Here is a 22,076-nt window from a genome sequence, read left to right as displayed (position 1 = left end):
GATAAATATATATTTTTTTAAATAAGGAAACATTTCAACACAACACATCACTGAATACAATGCTTCATATTTTCAATCAGTGGAGGCTGGTGGGAAGAGTTATAGAAGGACGAGCTAATTGTAATGGCTTGAATGGAATAAATTGAATGGTATCAAACACAAACATATGGAAACCACGTGTGACTCCATTCCATTAATTCCATTCCAGCCATTACACTGATCCTGTTGTAATGGCTCCTCACACCAGCCCCCACTGTTTTCAATCATGGTGGTGGCTGCATCATGTTATGGGTATGCTTGTCATCGGCAAGGACTATGGATTTTTTGGAGTGGATAAAAAGAAACAGAATAGACCTAAGCATGGGCAAAATCCTACAGGAAAACCTTGTTCAGTCTGTTTTCCAGCAGACAAATTCACCTTTCAGCATGACAATAACATCAAACACAAGGCCAAATATACACTGGAATTGCTTACCAAGATGACATGAAATGTTCCTGAGTGGCTTAGTTACAGTTTTGACTTAAATCAGCTTGAAAATCTATGGCAAGACTTGAAAATGGCGGTCTAGCAATGATCAACAACCAACTTGACAGAACTTGAAGAATTTTGTGCAAATATTATACAATCCAGGTGTGAAAAGTTCTTAGAGACTCACCCAGAAAGAATCACAGCTGTAATAGCTGCCAAAGGTGATTCTAACATGTCTTGACTCAAGGGTGTGAATGAGAAATGTCTGTATTCATCTTAAATAAATGTGCAAAAATGTCTAAAAACATGTTTTCACTTTGTCATTATGGGGTATTGTGTGTAGATACTGTAGGAGAAAATTCTTAATTTTTTTAAACATTTTGAATTCAGGCTGTAACAACATAATGTGGAATAAGTCAAGGGTTATGAATGCTTTCTGAAGGCAGTGTAGGTGAAACATTTATGGTATGGTTCTGCTAGTGTATGTTGAGTAAGACAGAAGTGCATGAAGTGAGGATTTCAAGGGTTCTTACGTTGCAGAAAGGTTCTTCAAGCACTGTTCAGAAACACTGTGCATGAAAGAAAAACAGAGAAACAAGCATTGTTATCCTTAATGAAGGTATATTTATAATGACATTTGGTCACCCTGTAATACTCAATAAATGAAACGAGTCTTTACCTGTTAATGAGGTCAGAGCCTGAGGCCAGACACTTTCCTGTGAAAAGGTTGGTGAGAGACAGACGCAGCAAGCAGGCTTCCTCGCCTGGATGAACCATATAGAATAACATTATGGAGTTGCTCATAGCAGAAATAAAGAAAAAATGTGCAATGACTCCATCTATTGGTCTAAATAACGAATATTCTGTTTGTATGTTTTTCAACTTTGGATAAATTAATAAAACAAGCAAATAGTGTGAAGGCCTAAAGCAGTTTTACCCTGTGAACATGTACAATCAAATATGTTTTTGTAAAGGCCAGAGGAGGTGTAGGCTCTCTAATACAACCCCTATACCCTTATAAGCAAATTGCATGCAAGTTGCACCCTATGGACCTTTGGGACATCAACTCACCATTAGCAGTCACTATGTTGTCTCCATACATGTTGTGCATTACATCAGTGGGGTCTTTCAGGAACACAGATGACTTCTCTGAAATACAGTCATGATCACATAAGTTGCAATGTCCTCTTTCAATGGGGAAACACACAATTCTCACCCCTACCCCCTAGGCAAAGTCACAGGTCCATCTCTTGACATGGTCAGTTACCAAGCCTGTCTAATCAATGGACAAATCATATATTCTTTTTAAATGCATTTTAATTTAACCAGGCAAATCAGTTAAGAACAAATTATTATTTAAAATGACGGCTGACACCGGCCAAACCCTGACGACGCTGGGCTGATTGCGCCCTGCCCTATGGGACTCCCAATCACGGCCAGCTGTGATACAGCCTGGATTCGAACCAGGGTGACGCCTCTCGCACTGAGATGCAGTGCGCCACTCGGGAGCCCATCATTGATGTAATCACATCACTTCCCACTAATGCGTTAAAAATTTAAATAGACTCTAAATTGATATGTGGACCAAAAAGCAAAAACTATGAATGTATAAAATGTTGGCCTATTAGTCAAAACTTGTTAACGTTGAACTTATCAGGTTATTGTGACACACACGCACATACACACGAATACGTGGCTATACCGCAAAGTAATTCCTTCATCCCTTCCACCGAACAGACGAAGGAAGTTGGTTTGTTCAGAATTCTTGATTGAAATATCCGTGTCCCATGCTTTTCAATACGTTGTTCACAAAAAGCCACTGGATCTCGGTAAAACTCCAAAGATTTGTCGCCCAACACAGAGACCCCCGCAGTGCCCACTAGTTTCGACATTATTTAAAATGAGTTCAGTGGTAAATTAAACCACACAGTTGTTGGATTTGACAACAGATGGTCCAAAACAACGCTTATTCTGCATCTATTCTGCATATACTATTGACCCATTCTGCAACAAGGTTGACGATACACATGGCTATTTGTCTAACTATGCCATGAAAACAAACTCCGAAAAAAACTCTGGATTAAAGTTACGAAATGTGTTTAGTTTTTTCTAAAAACTGACATATTGTATTTCACAGAACTATCACATTACTGCTTTCTCGTCGTGATATCTCGATGGCAACTGAAAGTATACAGCAAAACGCTTCCTGGATGGACTTCAGTTAGTCCCACCCCCACCACTTCATCAGGCGCAGTGCCTGCAGTTCGAGGCTCCTGTAGCAGATTGGCACACGTTTGTCTTCTTCTTCGATGAGGTTTAACTGCGGTTGGCAATGAATGTTGCAATACCGCCACCTACTAGACTGGAGTATAAATCCCTCATCCTTTGATAGATTTATTTATTTATTTAAATAAACAAATACACTACCATCTAACACTACACTCACAAAAAAGAAACAAGAAAAGAAAATAACACCCTATTCCATTATTTAAATATATTTAATCCTACCTCAGGCCAACAGTCTGAAAGGATGGGACACCAGCACTTAACACGTCCTGTAACTCTTCTGACGTCAAGACTCACACACCCAAATACCTACTTGCACCAAGGGTCAGGATGAACAGAGTTGGGCGCTGTGGAATCGGCGAGGGCAACCAGAAGTGGTCTTGTGATAATTGTTTGTGTTTCTGCTGGTCAGAGGGAGCAGGCGATCCACGTTAAATGAATGGGGGGAAGAGATGTGAATTGTGGTTTCAGGGTGGGTCAAAACAGAGTTGGGTACTGTGGAATCTGGTGATGAAGGGATCAGCTAAAAGGCAAGGATACACCTTTTCCAAAAAAGTAACTCCTACTGTCACAGAATCATCTTCATCCTGACCCTTGGTACAAGCCTCGGGCTCCGAGAGCCTCATCACACCTACCACCTCCGATACTTCACCCTCATTCACTTCCATTTCTCCTCCTGTCTTCAGCTCCCTCTGCTTACACTTTCTACCATTCTTCTTTAAACAAACCAGCTCCCTTTTCCCCACCCTTTTTAACTGACTCAAGCTCACCCTCTTCCTCTCTCTCTCTCTTAGACCTCCTCTGCCTCTCTTTTCCCCTCCATTCCTCCTCCATATTACAAGTATACGTCTCCTTATGATAATACTGCACTTCTCCTTACATGATTAGTGTTCTTGCCTTCGCAAGTGATTTCATGTAACCAGCTGTCACAATATCTGTGCAATCAGCACAAAAACAATCTAAATAAAGGCACACGTTTGTTGTAAGCAAGATTCATTGTGTATTGTTCCAAAATAATCCTCTTTCGCTATGTCTTGGATTAATACTGTTTGAACATCTACTTTGTTTTCATTTGACATTTTTATTTGAAGCTGCAGACCAATGCAAATTCTGAGGCAATCAGAATGTCAGTGTTGGCCATCAAAGTAACAGTTGTCCTGCCAAACAAAAATGAAACAAAGTGTTTATCTAGCATTTGACACAATAAAAACTGGTACAGACAGAGCCATCGATATGGAGATATGTGGTCTGGTGTCTCCCTATTGGCACCCCACGGGGGCGTCATAGTCAACCCTTTCTTTCATCTGGGATAAACGGGATTTGAAAGACGATTTCCCATCTACAGCCCAACTCGCCAATTTAGTTCGTTTGCAAACTGTGATCGCGGTTCAATCATCTGTTCTCCTGCACATCGCCTTGCGCACCATGGTATCTCATTTACCCGCACCTATGGCACTCAATGGTCATCGCTTGATGTGCGTAATCTGTGACAAAATACCAATGGAATATGAGAGTCCATAGCAACACAGGGCTGTTCGAACCCGTAAACCGAGGCGCCGAGCCCACAGGTGAGGAAAACTTTAAGATCAAATTCGGAACCTCTCAGCAGCGTTGTGGTTTGTTTTTAAGTTATTCAGACATTGAAAATGAATGGGTTACGTCGAAAATAATATAGCTAGGGATATTCTAGGGATATTCTGCATGGGCAATATAGTTGTGTGTAACACAATTACGTACGTGAATTTAGCAAATTGACTGGTATATCCGACTATGATTAACGGACGCATTATCATAATTATGTTATAGACATACACAGCCCCCATACAAACCCTGAATTGTACAGTGGTGTAAAGTACTTAAGTAAAATACTATAAAGTACTACTTAGGTATTTTTTTTGGGGGGGGGGTATCTGAATTTTACTATTTATATTTTTGACATCTTTTACTTTTACTTCACTACATTCCTATAGAAAATAATGTACCTTTTACTCCATACATTTTCCCTGACACCCAGAAGTATTCGTTACATTTTGAATGCTTAGCAGGACAGAAAATTGTCCAGTTCGCACACTTCTCAAGAGATCATGACTGGTCCTTACTGCCTCTGATCTGGCGGACTCACTTAACACAAATGCTTAGTTTTTAAATTATGTCTGTGTTGGAGTGTGACCTTGGCTATCCGTAAATTAAAAAACATCTAGAAAATTGTGCATTCTGGTTTGCTTAATATAAGGAATGTTAAATTATTAGTACTTTTACTTTTGATACTTAAATATATTTTTGCAATTACATTTACTTTTGATACTTAAGCATATTTTAAACCAAATACTTTGAGACTTTTACTCAAATAGTATTTTAATGGGTGACTTTCACTTTCACTTTTTTCATTTTCTATTAAGGTATCTTAACTTTCACACAAGTATGAAAATCGAGTACTTTTTCCACCACTGGAATTGTATATGCTAATTATTTATTTGTATTACTAATTAATGCATGTTATAATCGAGATAGCACTGATCTAGCCATTATTATTATGTGTTCATGGTTATGATAGGGTAGCTAATTTGATTGTGAACAGAGTAGTGTTGGGGAGTAGAGAAATCAGTGGTTGAAAAAGTACCCAATTTTCATACTTGAGTATAAGTAAAGAAACCTTAACAGAACATGACTCAAGTAAAATTGAAAGTTTCCCAGTAAAATACTACTTGAGTAAAAGTCTAAAAGTACTTGGTAAAGTATCTTGGTAAAGTATCTTTAGTTAAGTAAACTTATATTTTTCTTAGGGGTAGCTTTAGTGTATATTAACTTCTTCCAGTGTAAAGTAATTGGTAGCTTGGTAAACTAAATTTTCAGAGTAACTTCCCCAAAACTGGAACAGAGCTGTTTCATATTAAACTTGCTCTTTTTGTGCATATTTTGTCCATTCTAGTGCACTATTTTAATCCAGTTTTCGTACTTAACTGGCAAAGAACAGTTTATTGTCCATAGTTTAAATTACAGTTGATTGCTTGATGGTGATATGACATTGGCAAATCTAAGTGCTTGTAGGCTATATCAAAATAATAGTAGGCTTATAAATTGTAATAATATTAATATAAGTCTTTCAGAACCAAAGAGCACTTTTTAATCTAAATGTTTTTCGAAATGAATATTCCATTAACATCAGATATGAATTCTTCCTTCCTTGTTACTTCATCACCCTTTAGAAACAGTAGCCTATCACACACGGGGTTGGTTTATTGTCTAACACCTTGTTGGGTTTTATAGTGTAACACCTTGTGGATTTCATTAGAGCAGAGATCAGGTTGACTGGCCACAGTTCAACTAACACCGCTGTTCTAAATGGAGGTAAAAAGAGACGAGAAAGTACGGAACATCCATTTAACAGCACAGAGTACACACGCTCTCTCTATCACACACACATTTTAAAAAAAAAACGTTTTAGTCATTTAGCAGACACTCTTATCCAGAGTGACTTACAGAAACAATTAGGGTTAAGTGCCTTGCTCAAGGGCAGATGGACCGACTTTCACCTTGTAAGCTCGAGGATTCAAACCATCGACCTTTCGTTTACTTAGCCCTGGCCGAACACTCTAAGCGCTAGGCTACCTGCCACCCCTACACACGTATGCACGTGCACCCCCCTTTCACTGCTCTCTCTGGGTCAGATTATCATCTCTTGCCCCTTTGAAATATATTACCAAAACAGATATCAGCTGCTACCAGGTCTACAGTTTGTTTAGGAGAGCTCCAGTGATTATGTAACGTTACCCTCCAGGAGGAATGCTTATCCTGTAGCCAATCCTGTTTCATTTAATTTAATTCATTTCCAAGGCATCATGTATAGCCTTGCTGAAATACCTTCAAGAGGATGTTTGCATGTGTAGGTACAGTTTTCTGATTAGGAGCTCTGCTCTTTCTCTTAATTAAGGCAGACAGCAGACATAATCAGGACGATAGTAACTCAGCTATAGATAGCTGCACACAGTGTTATGAGTCTGTCTCTGCTAGTGCTCCAGTGTATCCTACCACACCCATAGGATTCTGCTACGACTTTCCTTTGGTTTCCTTCTGTTTCAGGTTGCTTTGACTTCCAAGCTCCACTTTTGACAAAGTGAAATTCTCCTATCTCCCTTACAGGGAAAACCACATGATTAACATGTGGAAAATCACATGATTTCATGTGAAATTTCACATGCGAAATAATGTGAAAACTTGTTTATGGTACAGTTGACATAGCTTTAGTCACAGTCAATAGCTCGAGCATCTAGAACTCATTGATATTGACAGTGCTGCCATATGGTGCATTGAGAGAATGGAGATTCAGTCAGTTCCCACCAAATAAAGGGAAAACCACATCCACAGCAGCCTGATGGTAGCAAATAGCTGTTTTATTCCATGGTGCCTGGTGTGTCTGTGTTCATTCTCTGTTTACCCCCATCACAGGCTGTCACAAGTCCTCTGTCCTCTGAGTGTCCCTGCATGGTCAAGTAGCTCAATTCATGAAATATATTTCTTTGCACTGAACGAATGTCCGGGTTTGCGTCTTGTCCCTGTCGTTGGTGTGCGTCGCGTGTGAAATTGTCTCCCTGAGCACATGGGAAAGTTAAAGTCGTCTTAATAATGTTGTTTATGGAGAAATTGAGAGCCTTTGAAATGCTCGCCATGTGAATTTGAAAAGATGACACAATAGTGTTACTGTAGAGAAGTACAATTAGTCAACCATTAGAGGAACAGTCCCAAAACATACTTAGAACGTATGGTACATAGAACACACTGTCCAACCTACTGTTACAGTTACTATCAACCTACTGTTACAGTTACTATCAGTCTACTGTTATAGTTACTATCAACCTACTGTTACAGTTACTATCAGTCTACTGTTATAGTTACTATCAGTCTACTGTTACAGTTACTATCAATCTACTGTTATAGTTACTATCAACCCACGGTTACAGTTACTATCAGTCTACTGTTATAGTTACTATCAGTCTACTGTTACAGTTACTATCAATCTACTGTTACAGTTACTATCAACCCACGGTTACAGTGACTATCAGTCTACTGTTACAGTTACTATCAACCTACTGTTATAGTTACTATCAACCCACAGTTACAGTTACTATCAGTCTACTGTTACAGTTACTATCAACCCACGGTTACAGTTACTATCAGTCTACTGTTACAGTTACTATCAACCCACTGTTACAGTTACTATCAGTCTACTGTTACAGTTACTATCAACCCACGGTTACAGTTACTATCAGTCTACTGTTACAGTTACTATCAACCCACTGTTACAGTGACTATCAACCCACGGTTACAGTTACTATCAACCCACTGTTACAGTTACTATCAACCTACTGTTACAGTTACTATCAGTCTACTGTTACAGTTACTATCAACCCACTGTTACAGTGACTATCAGTCTACTGTTACAGTTACTATCAATCTACTGTTACAGTTACTATCAACCCACGGTTACAGTTACTATCAACCTACTGTTATAGTTACTATCAGTCTACTGTTACAGTTACTATCAACCCACTGTTACAGTTACTATCAGTCTACTGTTATAGTTATTATCAACCCACTGTTACAGTTACTATCAGTCTACTGTTATAGTTACTATCAACCCACTGTTACAGTTACTATCAACCTACTGTTACAGTTACTATCAGTCTACTGTTATAGTTACTATCAACCTACTGTTACAGTTACTATCAACCTACTGTTACAGTTACTATCAGTCTACTGTTATAGTTACTATCAGTCTACTGTTACAGTTACTATCAACCCACTGTTACAGTTACTATCAGTCTACTGTTACAGTTACTATCATCCCACTGTTACAGTTACTATCAGTCTACTGTTACAGTTACTATCAACCCACTGTTACAGTTACTATCAACCCACTGTTACAGTTACTATCAACCTACTGTTACAGTTACTATCAGTCTACTGTTATAGTTACTATCAACCTACTGTTACAGTTACTATCAACCTACTGTTACAGTTACTATCAACCCACTTTTACAGTTACTATCAACCCACTGTTACAGTTACTATCAGTCTACTGTTATAGTTACTATCAACCCACTGTTACAGTTACTATCAGTCTACTGTTACAGTTACTATCAGTCTACTGTTACAGTTACTATCAACCCACTGTTACAGTTACTATCAGTCTACTGTTACAGTTACTATCAGTCTACTGTTACAGTTACTATCAGTCTACTGTTACAGTTACTATCAGTCTACTGTTACAGTTACTATCAGTCTACTGTTACAGTTACTATCAGTCTACTGTTACAGTTACTATCAACCCACTGTTACAGTTACTATCAGTCTACTGTTACAGTTACTATCAGTCTACTGTTACAGTTACTATCAACCCACTGTTACAGTTACTATCAGTCTACTGTTACAGTTACTATCAGTCTACTGTTACAGTTACTATCAACCCACTGTTACAGTTACTATCAGTCTACTGTTATAGTTACTATCAACCCACTGTTACGGTTACTATCAACCTACTGTTACAGTTACTATCAGTCTACTGTTATAGTTACTATCAACCCACTGTTACAGTTACTATCAACCTACTGTTACAGTTACTATCAGTCTACTGTTATAGTTACTATCAGTCTACTGTTACAGTTACTATCAACCCACTGTTACAGTTACTATCAACCCACTGTTATAGTTACTATCAACCCACTGTTACAGTTACTATCAGTCTACTGTTATAGTTACTATCAACCCACTGTTACAGTTACTATCAACCTACTGTTACAGTTACTATCAGTCTACTGTTATAGTTACTATCAACCTACTGTTACAGTTACTATCAGTTTACTGTTACAGTTACTATCAACCCACTGTTACAGTTACTATCAACCCACGGTTACAGTTACTATCAACCTACTGTTACAGTTACTATCAACCCACTGTTACAGTTACTATCAGTTTACTGTTACAGTTACTATCAACCCACTGTTACAGTTACTATCAACCCACGGTTACAGTTACTATCAACCCACGGTTACAGTTACTATCAACCCACTGTTACAGTTACTATCAACCCACGGTTACAGTTACTATCAACCCACTGTTACAGTTACTATCAATCTACTGTTACAGTTACTATCAACCCACTGTTACAGTTACTATCAACCCACGGTTACAGTTACTATCAACCTACTGTTACAGTTACTATCAACCCACTGTTACAGTTACTATCAACCCACGGTTACAGTTACTATCAACCCACTGTTACAGTTACTATCAATCTACTGTTACAGTTACTATCAACCCACGGTTACAGTTACTATCAACCCACTGTTACAGTTACTATCAATCTACTGTTACAGTTACTATCAACCCACTGTTACAGTTACTATCAGTCTACTGTTATAGTCACTATCAACCTACTGTTACAGTTACTATCAACCTACTGTTATAGTTACTATCAACCCACGGTTACAGTTACTATCAGTCTACTGTTACAGTTACTATCAACCCACTGTTACGGTTACTATCAGTCTACTGTTATAGTTACTATCAACCCACTGTTACAGTTACTATCAACCTACTGTTACAGTTACTATCAACCTACTGTTACAGTTACTATCAACCCACGGTTACAGTTACTATCAGTTTACTGTTACAGTTACTATCAATCTACTGTTACAGTTACTATCAACCTACTGTTACAGTTACTATCAACCTACTGTTGCAGTCACTATCAACCTACTGTTACAGTCACTATCAACCTACTGTTACAGTTACTATCAACCTACTGTTACAGTTACTATCAATCTACTGTTACAGTTACTATCAATCTACTGTTATAGTTACTATCAGTCTACTGTTATAGTTACTATCAATCTACTGTTACAGTTACTATCAACCCACGGTTACAGTTACTATCAACCTACTGTTACAGTTACTATCAACCCACTGTTACAGTTACTATCAACCCACGGTTACAGTTACTATCAACCTAATGTTACAGTTACTATCAACCCACTGTTACAGTTACTATCAACCCACTGTTACAGTTACTATCAACCTACTGTTACAGTTACTATCAGTCTACTGTTACAGTTACTATCAGTCTACTGTTATAGTTACTATCAACCCACTGTTACAGTTACTATCAACCCACTGTTACAGTTACTATCAACCCACTGTTACAGTTACTATCAACCTACTGTTACAGTTACTATCAATCTACTGTTACAGTTACTATCAACCTACTGTTACAGTTACTATCAACCTACTGTTACAGTTACTATCAACCCATGGTTACAGTTACTATCAGTTTACTGTTACAGTTACTATCAACCTACTGTTACAGTTACTATCAACCTACTGTTACAGTTACTATCAACCCACTGTTACAGTTACTATCAACCCACTGTTACAGTTACTATCAACCTACTGTTACAGTCACTATCAACCTACTGTTACAGTTACTATCAACCCACTGTTACAGTTACTATCAACCTACTGTTACAGTCACTATCAACCTACTGTTACAGTCACTATCAACCTACTGTTACAGTTACTATCAATCTACTGTTACAGTTACCATCAATCTACTGTTACAGTTACTATCAACCCACTGTTATAGTTACTATCAACCCACTGTTACAGTTACTATCAATCTACTGTTACAGTTACTATCAGTCTACTGTTACAGTTACTATCAACCCACAGTTACAGTTACTATCAACCTACTGTTACAGTTACTATCAACCCACTGTTACAGTTACTATCAACCCACTGTTACAGTTACTATCAACCCACTGTTACAGTTACTATCAACCCACTGTTACAGTTACTATCAACCCACTGTTACAGTTACTATCAACCCACTGTTACAGTTACTATCAACCCACAGTTACAGTTACTATCAATCTACTTGTCACGGTTTTCATATGGTGAAGGAGAGTCGGACCAAACTGCAGCGTGTCGATTGCGATTCATGTTTATTTGAACAACGTAAACACGAATAAACACAAACTCTACAAAACAATAAACGTAGTGAAAACCGAAACAGCCTTAACTGGTGCAAACTAACACAGACTAAGGACATCAAGACACTCAGGACAATCACCCACAATACAACCAAAGAATATGGCTGCCTAAATATGGTTCCCAATCAGAGACAACGATAAACACCTGCCTCTGATTGAGAACCACTTCAGACAGCCATAGACTAACCTAGAACACCCCACTAAGCTACAATCCCACTATCTACACGCCACATACAAAAAACCCATGTCACACCCTGGCCTGACCAAATACATAAAGAAAAACACAAAATACTTCGACCAGGGCGTGACACTACTGTTACAGTTACTTACTTTTATTGTAATAAACTACTGTGGCTGAGATTATAGCATAGCTGCATTATATATTCTGTAGTTAAAATAAAATAAATAAAACAAATTGTGGCATGTGGTCAGTGGAGGTGCATCAAAAATGAATCAGTTTGCCTGTTGAAGAGCCACACGGTAAAGACAGCTAGTGTGGGAAGGTGTCAGATCTGATTATGCGAGCAGAATTTGTCAGAACTGTTTGTTATTCCTCCACTAATGTTGTGTAATGTACTGTATTCAATGAATCTGTTTTAGTCCTTCTCAATAACTCAGAATTGTGATGGTGGCAGGTGTTTAACGTATCAGGGATCTCTGATTTAGTTATTTGGATTCTCGAGGAGCTCATATATATTGGTTCTTGAACAAACTTTGTAAGTATGCTATTTCTAAAATTCCCTTCAATTTCTCTTCAGGCATGTCTGTCTGAGTTAAACTCGGCTCCTTGGCTGAATTTGTTGGGACAAAAGTATGCCCTGAACACACTGGAAAGTGAATTGCCCAGATTTGAAATCCTTTATTTTTATTCTGGGACCACGGATGAAAATGAACAAAGGCAACAAGTGTTATTTTCATGGATTTTAGTAGTAAACAATTGTATTTTATTTATCCAATACCAGTTGAACTACACTGAGTGTACTAAACATTAAGAACACCTGCTCTTTCCATGACATAGACTGACCAGGTGAATCCAGGTGAAAGTTATGATCCCTTATTGATGTCACTTGTTAAATTCACTTCAATTAGTGTCGATAAAGCAACTCATTATTCGGAAGGTGTTCCTAATGTTTGGTATACTCAGTGTATATTACAATTTTCAAAGACAAGCAACGTGCTTTTCAATAAAATGTCTGTTAGTGTTTTCTGGAATGTATTAGTTGTGGATATGATAGGAGGAACCTCGTCCATTGAGCAACGAGAGCACTACAGTGGTGTCATGGAGGAGTCCAAGCTGCCAGTGGCCAGATTTTACCCTCCTCCTCCTCCTCGCATGTAAATCCACAGCATGCCAGACCTTTTAAAGCAAGATTTGTGAAATTATGTGTGAAGTTGTTTTGGAGTATCTACTTGCTAATTATTTATATGGAGGCACTGGTAAATGAATTGGGATTCATTCAAGGCTTTTACAGTAAGTTGTATTTGTATTCATGGCATAATCATCTGCAAATATCTTGGTTCTTGTAATTGCAAGGATGGCAGTTATATCACAGGATTGCAGTGCTTTGGATACATTCTGCTTGACATTCCTGTTCTAAACTATTGAAGTGCTTGCTGAGAACTTGACTCCGACAAGCTATTCATTTCAATGGCTTCAGACTGTTTTTATGCTGAAACATGACTGTGTTTCTTTGCCTCAAAGCCTTGGAATGAGAAGTTAATATACTTCTCTGAAGTATTTGAACACAAAAGAAAAGCCTTACATGAATAAAATTCCCAGAGAGAGTGTTTCGAGGACTCAATGTGAGCATTGTGAAATAGACTGTGATGCCATCGCCAAGTCAAGTGTTTATGTTCCTGGAATGCGTCTTCTCTTTGTAAGATGTGTACTTTATGTTCCAGTTTAGGATTAAGGATAACTCGATCTCAAACTGTGATTTGTGAAGACAGTGTCAAATGATTGTATATTTATTTACCTACATTTTTTAGACAACTCTTGGAATGCTATAGAATGACAGTCATTCCAATGTGATTACATGCTTATAAATGTAACTTCTGAGGATATAATTGCTCTGGTATGGTCCATCATTCCATCAGAAGCTGTCGGACTGTCATCCCACTCTGAGGCTTCAAAATTCATGGAGTACTGAAGCCTGGCAGATTATGGAGAAATCCAATATGGGAGGCATGCCTTTGTTTTGAAGAGCTGTGCTTAAGAGTGTGATCTCCATTGGAATGAGGAGTCTTCTAGAATAGCATACACCTCAGTCCTCTCATGTATTTACCCACTTGGATCTCAGCATGCTCCCACCTCACTCTCACTCTCCGCATGTATTTATCCAGCAGGGGCTCCAGGCAGAGCACTCCTGTGTGATCTGGACCCACTGCTCCCTCTCCGGAGGCTGAGGTGTGATTTGGCCACAGAGGACTCCATGTTCATAATAATGTGCCAAAACCCTTCTCCCTTCCTCATGTTGTGTAAGGAAATCTTCCTGTTCAACTCAACTCCCTGTCTAACAAATGACACATTTATGATCGGAAAATCTAGGGAAGTACTGGGTTAAAGAAAATAGTGCCATTGTCTGAACTTTCTCTGCTCTCTTTTATGCCGTTGACATACAGATATGGCAAATATTGTCTCATTCCACTGGCTGTGTGGGTTGTGTTTGTTCTGTAAGGTGTGTGTGGGGGTGCACAGTGCACACGTGTGCTTGTGTGTCTATGTGTGCTGTCATGCCCCTAAGCTTTGTGTGGAGGGGAGATTTGTGGGTCATAAGCACGCTGTGCAGATACATGCAACCACTGGCCTCTGTTTGCTCTTTCACTATTGTTTTGTTAAAGTCTGAGGGATCCAGACCCTGGATTCAAGCCATTCTCAGACTGTACTGGTTATCTATTGTAGCTGTCCTATCTCAAGTCTGCTTCAAGGAAGTTTACTTGTGGTAAGAAAACTGTTGGCCAAACGTTGACCATAGATGGGGATTCTCAACTATGTTGACATAGGGACCATGATACTGTAACATGAGGTAAACTTCACACACTTTAGATATGGTGGGTTATGACAGGAACTTTGTAACTGTTTGCTATAAGACAACACCACTTTCCTGGACTTCTGAGTTAATAATATTGAAAACTGATAAAGAAGTCCTCTAAACAGCCATTGTTACATGTGTACGAGACAGGTTTAGAGTGGGTAACATTACCATCATACAGGATTAGAGCTGTAGACTTGAATAATTCACAGTGTTTGTATTGGAGCTGTGATGAATGGGCCTGGTTGTGTTTGTCCTCAGGGCCACAGCATTTTGTGTGGAGGACTCTCCTCTAGCGAACTCCATGCAGATGAACAGTGATGGCAACAGAATCACACCCACCTGAACAGTAAGAACACACAGTGGAACATGTGATGTTTAACATTAAACATCTAAAGGCCACTCAGAAAATTATATATTTTTCTATGAAAGGTCTTCATTTATACATGTGTTATGATTGAGTTGTGCTTGTATCTAATGCATTACTGTATTCATTAGTCACATTTGAAATGATGTGATGATGATGATGAACTCAATAACCATCATTGTTTGATTGTGTAGTTCAGTCGATGAAGTGGCAAACACGGACCAAGTGCTTAACTCGCTGGAGAGGATCATTCTCACCATCTTCCTCACCATCATCATCATCATGACTGTTCTGGGGAACCTGCTGGTGATGGTGGCGCTCTGCAAGGACAGACAACTGCGGTAAGCACACTTCCTGTTTACATGTAAGTCACATTCTGTCAAATAAAAGTTGTCAGAGGAAAAAATGTGACCTCTTTAGAGTGTGTTTATTCATCCAATTGACAATAGATTTTCATGCAAATATTCTAAAATCAGGATACAACCATTGACAATTTTCCCACCAGAGATGTTTCTATCAAATTGACTTATTGCAGATACATTTAATTTTAATTTTATTTAACCTTTATTAAACTAGGCAAGTCAGTTAAGAACAAATTCTTATTTACAATGACGGCCTACCCCGGTCGAACCCGGACGGCGCTGGGCCAATTGTGCGCCGCCTTATGGGACTCCCAATCATGGCCGGTTGTGATACAGCCCAGGATCGAACCAGGGTCTGTAGTGACGCTTCTAGCACTGAGATGCAGTGCCTTAGACCGCTGCGCCACTCGGGATCCCAAAAAGGCTGTGATGATGTAGTGCACATAAAAATACTGTTAAATTCCCATGTACCGGATAAAAACTACAAGTTAAATGGCATTTTCAACTTTACTGATTGTTTTCTCATGAAAAATGTTGCTTTATATAGTGAGTGTGCTCACTCTGGGTTTGGCACGTGTGCTCTAGCCAACAGCGCACAGGGTACAGATTGAATGCTGTTGGCTAGAGCGCACGTATAGTTTACATGCTGAGATTATTATGGTAAAATAATATGATTATTTTTATTTGTCAAACGGCGGCCAAGGATCGATCATCATGTCACCAGAATGAGACCTTCAATATTTGCACTTTCACCACTCTGTGAAGTTCATCATCATTTATTTCATCTTAATGCGTTTGAGCCAATCAGTTGTGTTGTGACAGGGTAGGGGTGGTATACAGAAGATATCCCTATTTGGTAAAAGACCAAGTCCATATTATGGCAAGAACAACTCAAATAAGCAAAGGGAAATGACAGTCCATCATTACTTTAGAGGACATGAAGGTCAGTCAATACGGAAAATTTCAAGAATTTTCTTCAAGTGCAGTCGCAAAAACCATCAAGTGTTATGATGAAACTGTCTCTCATGAAGACTGCCACAGGAACGGAAGACCCAGAGTTACTTTTGCTGCAGGGGATAAGTTCATTAGAGTTACCAGCCCCAGGTATCGTCAATTAACGATACCTCAGTTTGCAGCCCAAATAAATGCTTCACAGAGTTCAAGTAACAAACACATCGTAACATCAACTGTTCAGAGGGGACTGCTTGAATCAGGCCGTCATGGTTGAATTGCTGCAAATAAACCACTACTAAAGGACACCAATAAGAAGAAGAGACTTGCTTGGGCCAAGAAATACAAGCAATGACCCAAAACTCACCTACAGGCTGTGTCAGGGCTATTTGACCAAGAAGCAGAGTGATGGAGTGCTGCATCAGATGACCTGGCCTCCACAATCACCCGTTCTCAACCCAATTGAGATGGTTTGGGATGAGTTGGACAGCAGAATGAAGGAAAAGCAGCCAACAAGTGCTCAGCATATGTGGGAACTTCTTCAAGACTGTTGGAAAATCATTTCAGGTGACTACCTCATGAAGCTGGTTGAGAGAATGCCAAGCGTGTGCAAAGCTTCCAAAGGGTGGCTACTTTGAAGAATATGTTTTGATTTGTTTAAAACTTCTTTGGTTACAACATGATTCCATATGTGTTATTTCATAGTTTTGATGTCTTCACTATTATTCTACAATATAGAAAATAGTAAAAATAAACCCTTGAATGATTAGGTGTGTCCAAACTTTTGACTGGTTCTGTATATGAAATGATGCATCAAAAGATGATTGATCAGAATTCAATTGAAGTAGGGCGTGTGATGGACAGACTGATGAACAGGCCACTTCCTAGCTATTTGGAGACAAATTAAGTAGCTGTTTTTACATCCGGCACTGGCATCCTTTCTGTCATGTTTTATGTTTAGCGATATGGTATTAAAGGGTAATTAGAGAGAAAAAAGGTTTGTTCTGTCTTGTGCAGATCAGTTGACAATTCTAACAGATAACAAAAATAGAATTATCTTTACATTAAACTCATGTGCCTTTCTGGAAATAAATCAAAATGTTTTTGTTCCTCGTCTCCCTCTAGGAAAAAGAAGACCAATTACTTCATAGTGTCTTTAGCGTTTGCAGACCTCCTGGTTGCTGTGGTTGTCATGCCGTTTGCAGCCATTGAGTTGACCACAAGTCAGTGGCGGTATGGGGAGATATTCTGTCTGGTTCGGACCTCACTGGACGTGCTGCTGACCACTGCATCTATCCTACACCTGTGCTGTATAGCACTGGACAGGTGAGCAATGAATATAGTGAAAAACATACCTTTACTCATGTAAACAATTGTAAATATGTCAGCCAGCTATTGCAAACTTTTTCCACGCGCCTATCCCATTCACCTTGATGCATCCGTTCGGCCTAATAGCCCTACGCCTCTGTTAGCACCCAGCTGTATTAGAATTAGCATGTGCCTTGGATGGCCCTCGAGCACCTCTTTGTCCTTTGTCCATAGCATATGGCAGCCTGTCATGGCTGACAGATGAGCAGCTATGTTGTCTTGTCCTGCACCATACAGTGAAAAGCCACTGCAGTGAGTCACCTGCTAGCTCAGCCCCTCACTCCAAACACAAATATGATTTCTGCTTCTCCACAGGACCAATCATTCTTTTAGCTTCCCTGGGTGGAAATATGAGACATGAGTCGTGACAAGAGGCCTGATTGGTCATTAGAATTATACTTATATTTTTTAAAGTAGCGTATGAAGTGATGAGTCACTGCTTGTGAATCCAGGTGAAAGCTATGATCCCTTATTGATGTCACTTATTAAATCCACTTCAATCAGCGTAGATGAAGGGGAGGAAACAGGTAAAAAATATATATTCATAAGCCTTGAGACAATTGAGACATGGATTGTGTATGTGTGCCATTCAGAGGGTGAATTGGCAAGACAAAAGATTTAAGTACCTTTGAACAGGATATGGTAGTAGGTGCAAGCCGCACCAGATTGAGTGTGTCAAGAACCGCAATGCTTTTCACACTCAACAGTTTCTCGTGTGTATCAAAAATGGTCCACCACCCAAAGGACATCCAGCAAACTTGACACAACTGTGGAAGTGTTGGAGTCAACATGGGCCAGCATCCCTGTGTAACACTTTCGACACCTTGTAGAGTCCATGCCCTGACGAATTGAGGCTGTTCTGAGGACAAAAGTGGGTGCAACTCAATATTTGGAAGGTGTTGCTAATATTTTGGACACTATTGTCCACAAATATCTACCTAATATGTACATACCAAAATATGTACTAAGGGCTAAAGCCACCATACATGGTGAATTCAATAGGATGTGATTGTTGTTTATTATTTGGTTATGCAAGTCATGAGATTATTTTAAAGAATACGGAATTAGGAATGAGTCATCACTGGCAATATTTTGAAATGTACATATTAGGTAGATATTTGTGGCCTGTAGATAGAATTCAGAAAAACACCATCAATAGATTATGTTTTTTTTACCTCAGTTGAATCTATGATGTTATGGATGTTGTTATAATGTTGTTATAATGTTGTTATATTCTATTGATAGGTACTACGCAATCTGCTGCCAACCGCTGGTGTACCGGAATAAAATGACGCCCTTGAGAGTGGCCCTGATGCTGGGAGGATGCTGGGTCATCCCCTCCTTCATCTCCTTCCTTCCCATCATGCAAAGTTGGCACACCATCGGCATAGAGGACATTGTAAGTCTATAAGCAGCTATGGTCTTCCTGTCTGTCTGATGGTTTTACTACAGGCAGTGGCTTGCTCTTTAGTCTTATTCATTACATCTAAATCCTTTTTATACTAAATACTAAATTTTGTTGATCCTTGAAAATGTGAACAGGACACATGTTAAGTGAAGGACACATGGTTAAACCAACAAGCATAACATATTTCAAATTCATGGGATGGGGATGTAGTAGTCAGTTCAAGCATCATGTTCTTTGGGGAGAGCAAACTTACGCAAGCCCTTTTCTAGTTCTAAAAACAGCACTATGACTCATTGTTTCACCTTTAACACCTGAAAAAACTTCCCTCTGTCAAATGGAGGCCTTCTCCATGCACTCAATACTCATAAGACTAAAGCTACTAATACCATTTACATAGACAGACATAAACACCAGGCATACAGCCTCGTGCTCTGAGACCTACTGTAAGTCAGTGCTGAGCACAATCCACAGCTACCAGTTTATGAACACAAATAATACCTGTTCGAAGTTTGTTATAAGAGAGTCAGGAAATGGGCATTAGGTAGTTAGTCGTTGCACTCTCTCTATTTATATACTTTTGGTTGAATGAGAAACATGTGTGTAACTATTGCAAATGTGGATACTACAGAATGTGCATGTCTCTTCCTGTATGTGGATCGGCTTGTTAATGGATTGTTCTCTCTGCACGCTGCCTTCAGATAGAGCAGAGGAAGTTTAGCGGCAACAGCAACGAGACCAACTGTGTATTCGTGGTGAACCGTCCGTATGCTCTCATCTGCTCCGCCGTGGCCTTCTACGTACCCCTGAGCCTCATGGTCCTGGCCTACCAGCGCATCTACGTCACTGCCATGGGCCACGTGCGGCAGATTGGCACGCTGCAGCGGGCAGGCTCCACCCCCTACTCGGCGCCCCCCCAGCACTACCTCAGCTCTGAGCAGCAGGGCTCTAGTCGCATGCGCATAGAGACCAAGGCTGCCAAGACCCTGGCTGTCATCATGGGCTGCTTCTGTCTCTGCTGGGCCCCCTTCTTCATCACCAACGTGGTGGACCCCTTCATCCACTACAGTGTGCCCTGGCAGATGTGGACCGCCTGGCTGTGGCTTGGCTATATTAACTCTGGCCTTAACCCCTTTCTCTACGCCTTCCTGAACCGGGCCTTCAGACGGGCCTTCCTCATGATACTGTGTTGTGGTGATGAGAGATACGTACGCCAGGGGAGCTTTGGCCCCACCAGACACTACTCTGGATCTGTCAACGGGACCTCCATCGCACTCAGGTAAGGAACTGATACTGGACCACCCACCCATGTCCTCCCTTTTATCAACTAGCCCTGAATTAAGATAATTCTCTCTCAGGTACAGGTGCATCATCTTCTCTCAGGTAGGTGGGTTATGCGGAGTCTCTGTTGTCTAATCTTACTTAAAATACATGTTTAAACATCTAAGATGAGTCATCGCCAAAAACGTTTGGAAAAATCTGGTTATTCTCCAACTCCCATCAGAGTAATCAAATAATTCATATTTAGATCAGATTTCAAGATGTTGAATATTAAATGTGTTGAATGTCTGTGTTATTTAAAAAAAAATCTTAGTTATCCATGGTTCAGCGCTGTTATTGTTGTTTTTATTGTCAGAAGCGGAGTGTAGCTGGTGTATGAAGTCAGGCGCAGGAGAGCAAAATGAGTGAGCAACGTACTTTACTCAAACAATAAAAGCACAAGGTAAACAAATCCACTTGACCAAAAACCAAAGGTAATAATTACGCACCGGTGAACACAGCAACCGTCAAAAACCAGCCATCATGAACCGAACTGAACATAGAAATAATCAGGCACAACAAACATGGGGGAAACAGAGGGTTAAGTACAAGAACATGTAATTGGATAATGAAAACCAGGTGTGTAGAAAATCAAGACAAAACCAATGGAAAATGAAAGATGGATCAGCGAAGGCAAGAAGACCGGTGACGTCGACCACCGAATGCCGCCCGTACAAGGAGAGGGACCGACCTCGGCGGAAGTCGTGACATTTATAGACAAACAGCCTCATCTTTTCCCCTCTTATTTCAGTACACATAACACATTTAGCTCTGCTCTGAATGAGGGAAGGAAGAAAACATTAGGAAAGCCTTGAAGCAGGTACATACAGTACCAGTCAAAAGTTTGGACACACCTACTCATTCAAGGGTTTTTCTTTATTTTTACTATTTCTACATTGTAGGAGAATAGTGAAGACATCAAAACTATGAAATAACACATGAAATCATGTAGTAACCCAAAAAGCGTTAAACAAATCGAAATAGATTTTAGTAGCCACCCTTTGCCTTGATGACATCTTTGCATACTCTTGGCATTCTCTCAACCAGCTTCACCTGGAATACTTTTCCAACAGGAGTTCCCACATATGCTGAGCACTTGTTGGCTGCTCATCCCAAACCATCTCAATTGGGTTGAGGTTGATTTTAAAAAAAGAAATTTGAACCTGTATTTTTATTTATTTATTTATTTAATTTATTATTTTTTATCTTTATTTAACTAGGCAAGTCGGTTAAGAACAAATTCTTATTTACTTATTTACTTTACTGTGCCTTGTTCAGGGGCAGAAAGACAGATTTATTTTACCTTGTTAGCTCAGGGATTCGATCCAGCAACCTTTCGGTTACTAGCCCAACGCTCTAACCACTAGGAGGTCAGGTCATCTGATGCAGCACTCCATCACTCCCCTTCTTGGTCAAAGAGCCCTTACACAGCCTGGAGGTGTGTTGGGTCATTGTCCGGTTGAAAAACAAAT

General features: G+C 39.6%; 2 protein-coding genes across 5 annotated transcripts in view; one reads left to right on the top strand and one right to left on the bottom strand.

Annotated features, from left to right (window-relative positions):
• The window catches only part of LOC118380885 (putative cytochrome P450 120), a 345,267-nt gene extending 342,516 nt beyond the window's left edge, over positions 1-2,751 (bottom strand). Inside the window, exons 1-4 of one of the 4 annotated variants that reach the window (XR_008060959.1) lie at positions 2,172-2,684; positions 1,541-1,618; positions 1,149-1,233; positions 1,003-1,038 (exon numbers count right to left, since the gene is read on the bottom strand). Coding sequence is in view for 3 of the 4 variants with exons in the window: in XM_052458176.1 (XP_052314136.1) it covers positions 1,003-1,038; positions 1,149-1,233; positions 1,541-1,618; positions 2,172-2,361 (389 nt within the window). In the remaining variant the exon portion in view is untranslated. Of the gene's footprint in view, positions 1-1,002; positions 1,039-1,148; positions 1,234-1,540; positions 1,619-2,171 lie in introns of all 4 variants that reach the window. The other 3 variants (XM_052458177.1, XM_052458176.1, XM_052458178.1) reach the window with 3 other exon arrangements.
• A 1,408-nt stretch (positions 2,752-4,159) lies between these two features.
• The window catches only part of LOC118380884 (5-hydroxytryptamine receptor 4-like), a 53,542-nt gene continuing 35,625 nt past the window's right edge, over positions 4,160-22,076 (top strand). Inside the window, exons 1-6 of the mRNA XM_052458174.1 lie at positions 4,160-4,323; positions 15,093-15,180; positions 15,393-15,539; positions 17,637-17,837; positions 19,125-19,278; positions 19,986-20,563. Coding sequence (XP_052314134.1) covers positions 15,152-15,180; positions 15,393-15,539; positions 17,637-17,837; positions 19,125-19,278; positions 19,986-20,563 — 1,109 coding nt within the window. The 5' untranslated portion in view covers positions 4,160-4,323; positions 15,093-15,151. The remainder of the gene's footprint in view (positions 4,324-15,092; positions 15,181-15,392; positions 15,540-17,636; positions 17,838-19,124; positions 19,279-19,985; positions 20,564-22,076) is intronic.

This window comes from Oncorhynchus keta, chromosome 12 (genome assembly GCF_023373465.1).
Source record: "Oncorhynchus keta strain PuntledgeMale-10-30-2019 chromosome 12, Oket_V2, whole genome shotgun sequence".
Lineage (NCBI taxonomy): Eukaryota > Metazoa > Chordata > Actinopteri > Salmoniformes > Salmonidae > Oncorhynchus > Oncorhynchus keta.
Note: the sequence above shows the minus strand (reverse complement) of the source record. Positions and strands in the feature narration are given on the sequence as shown.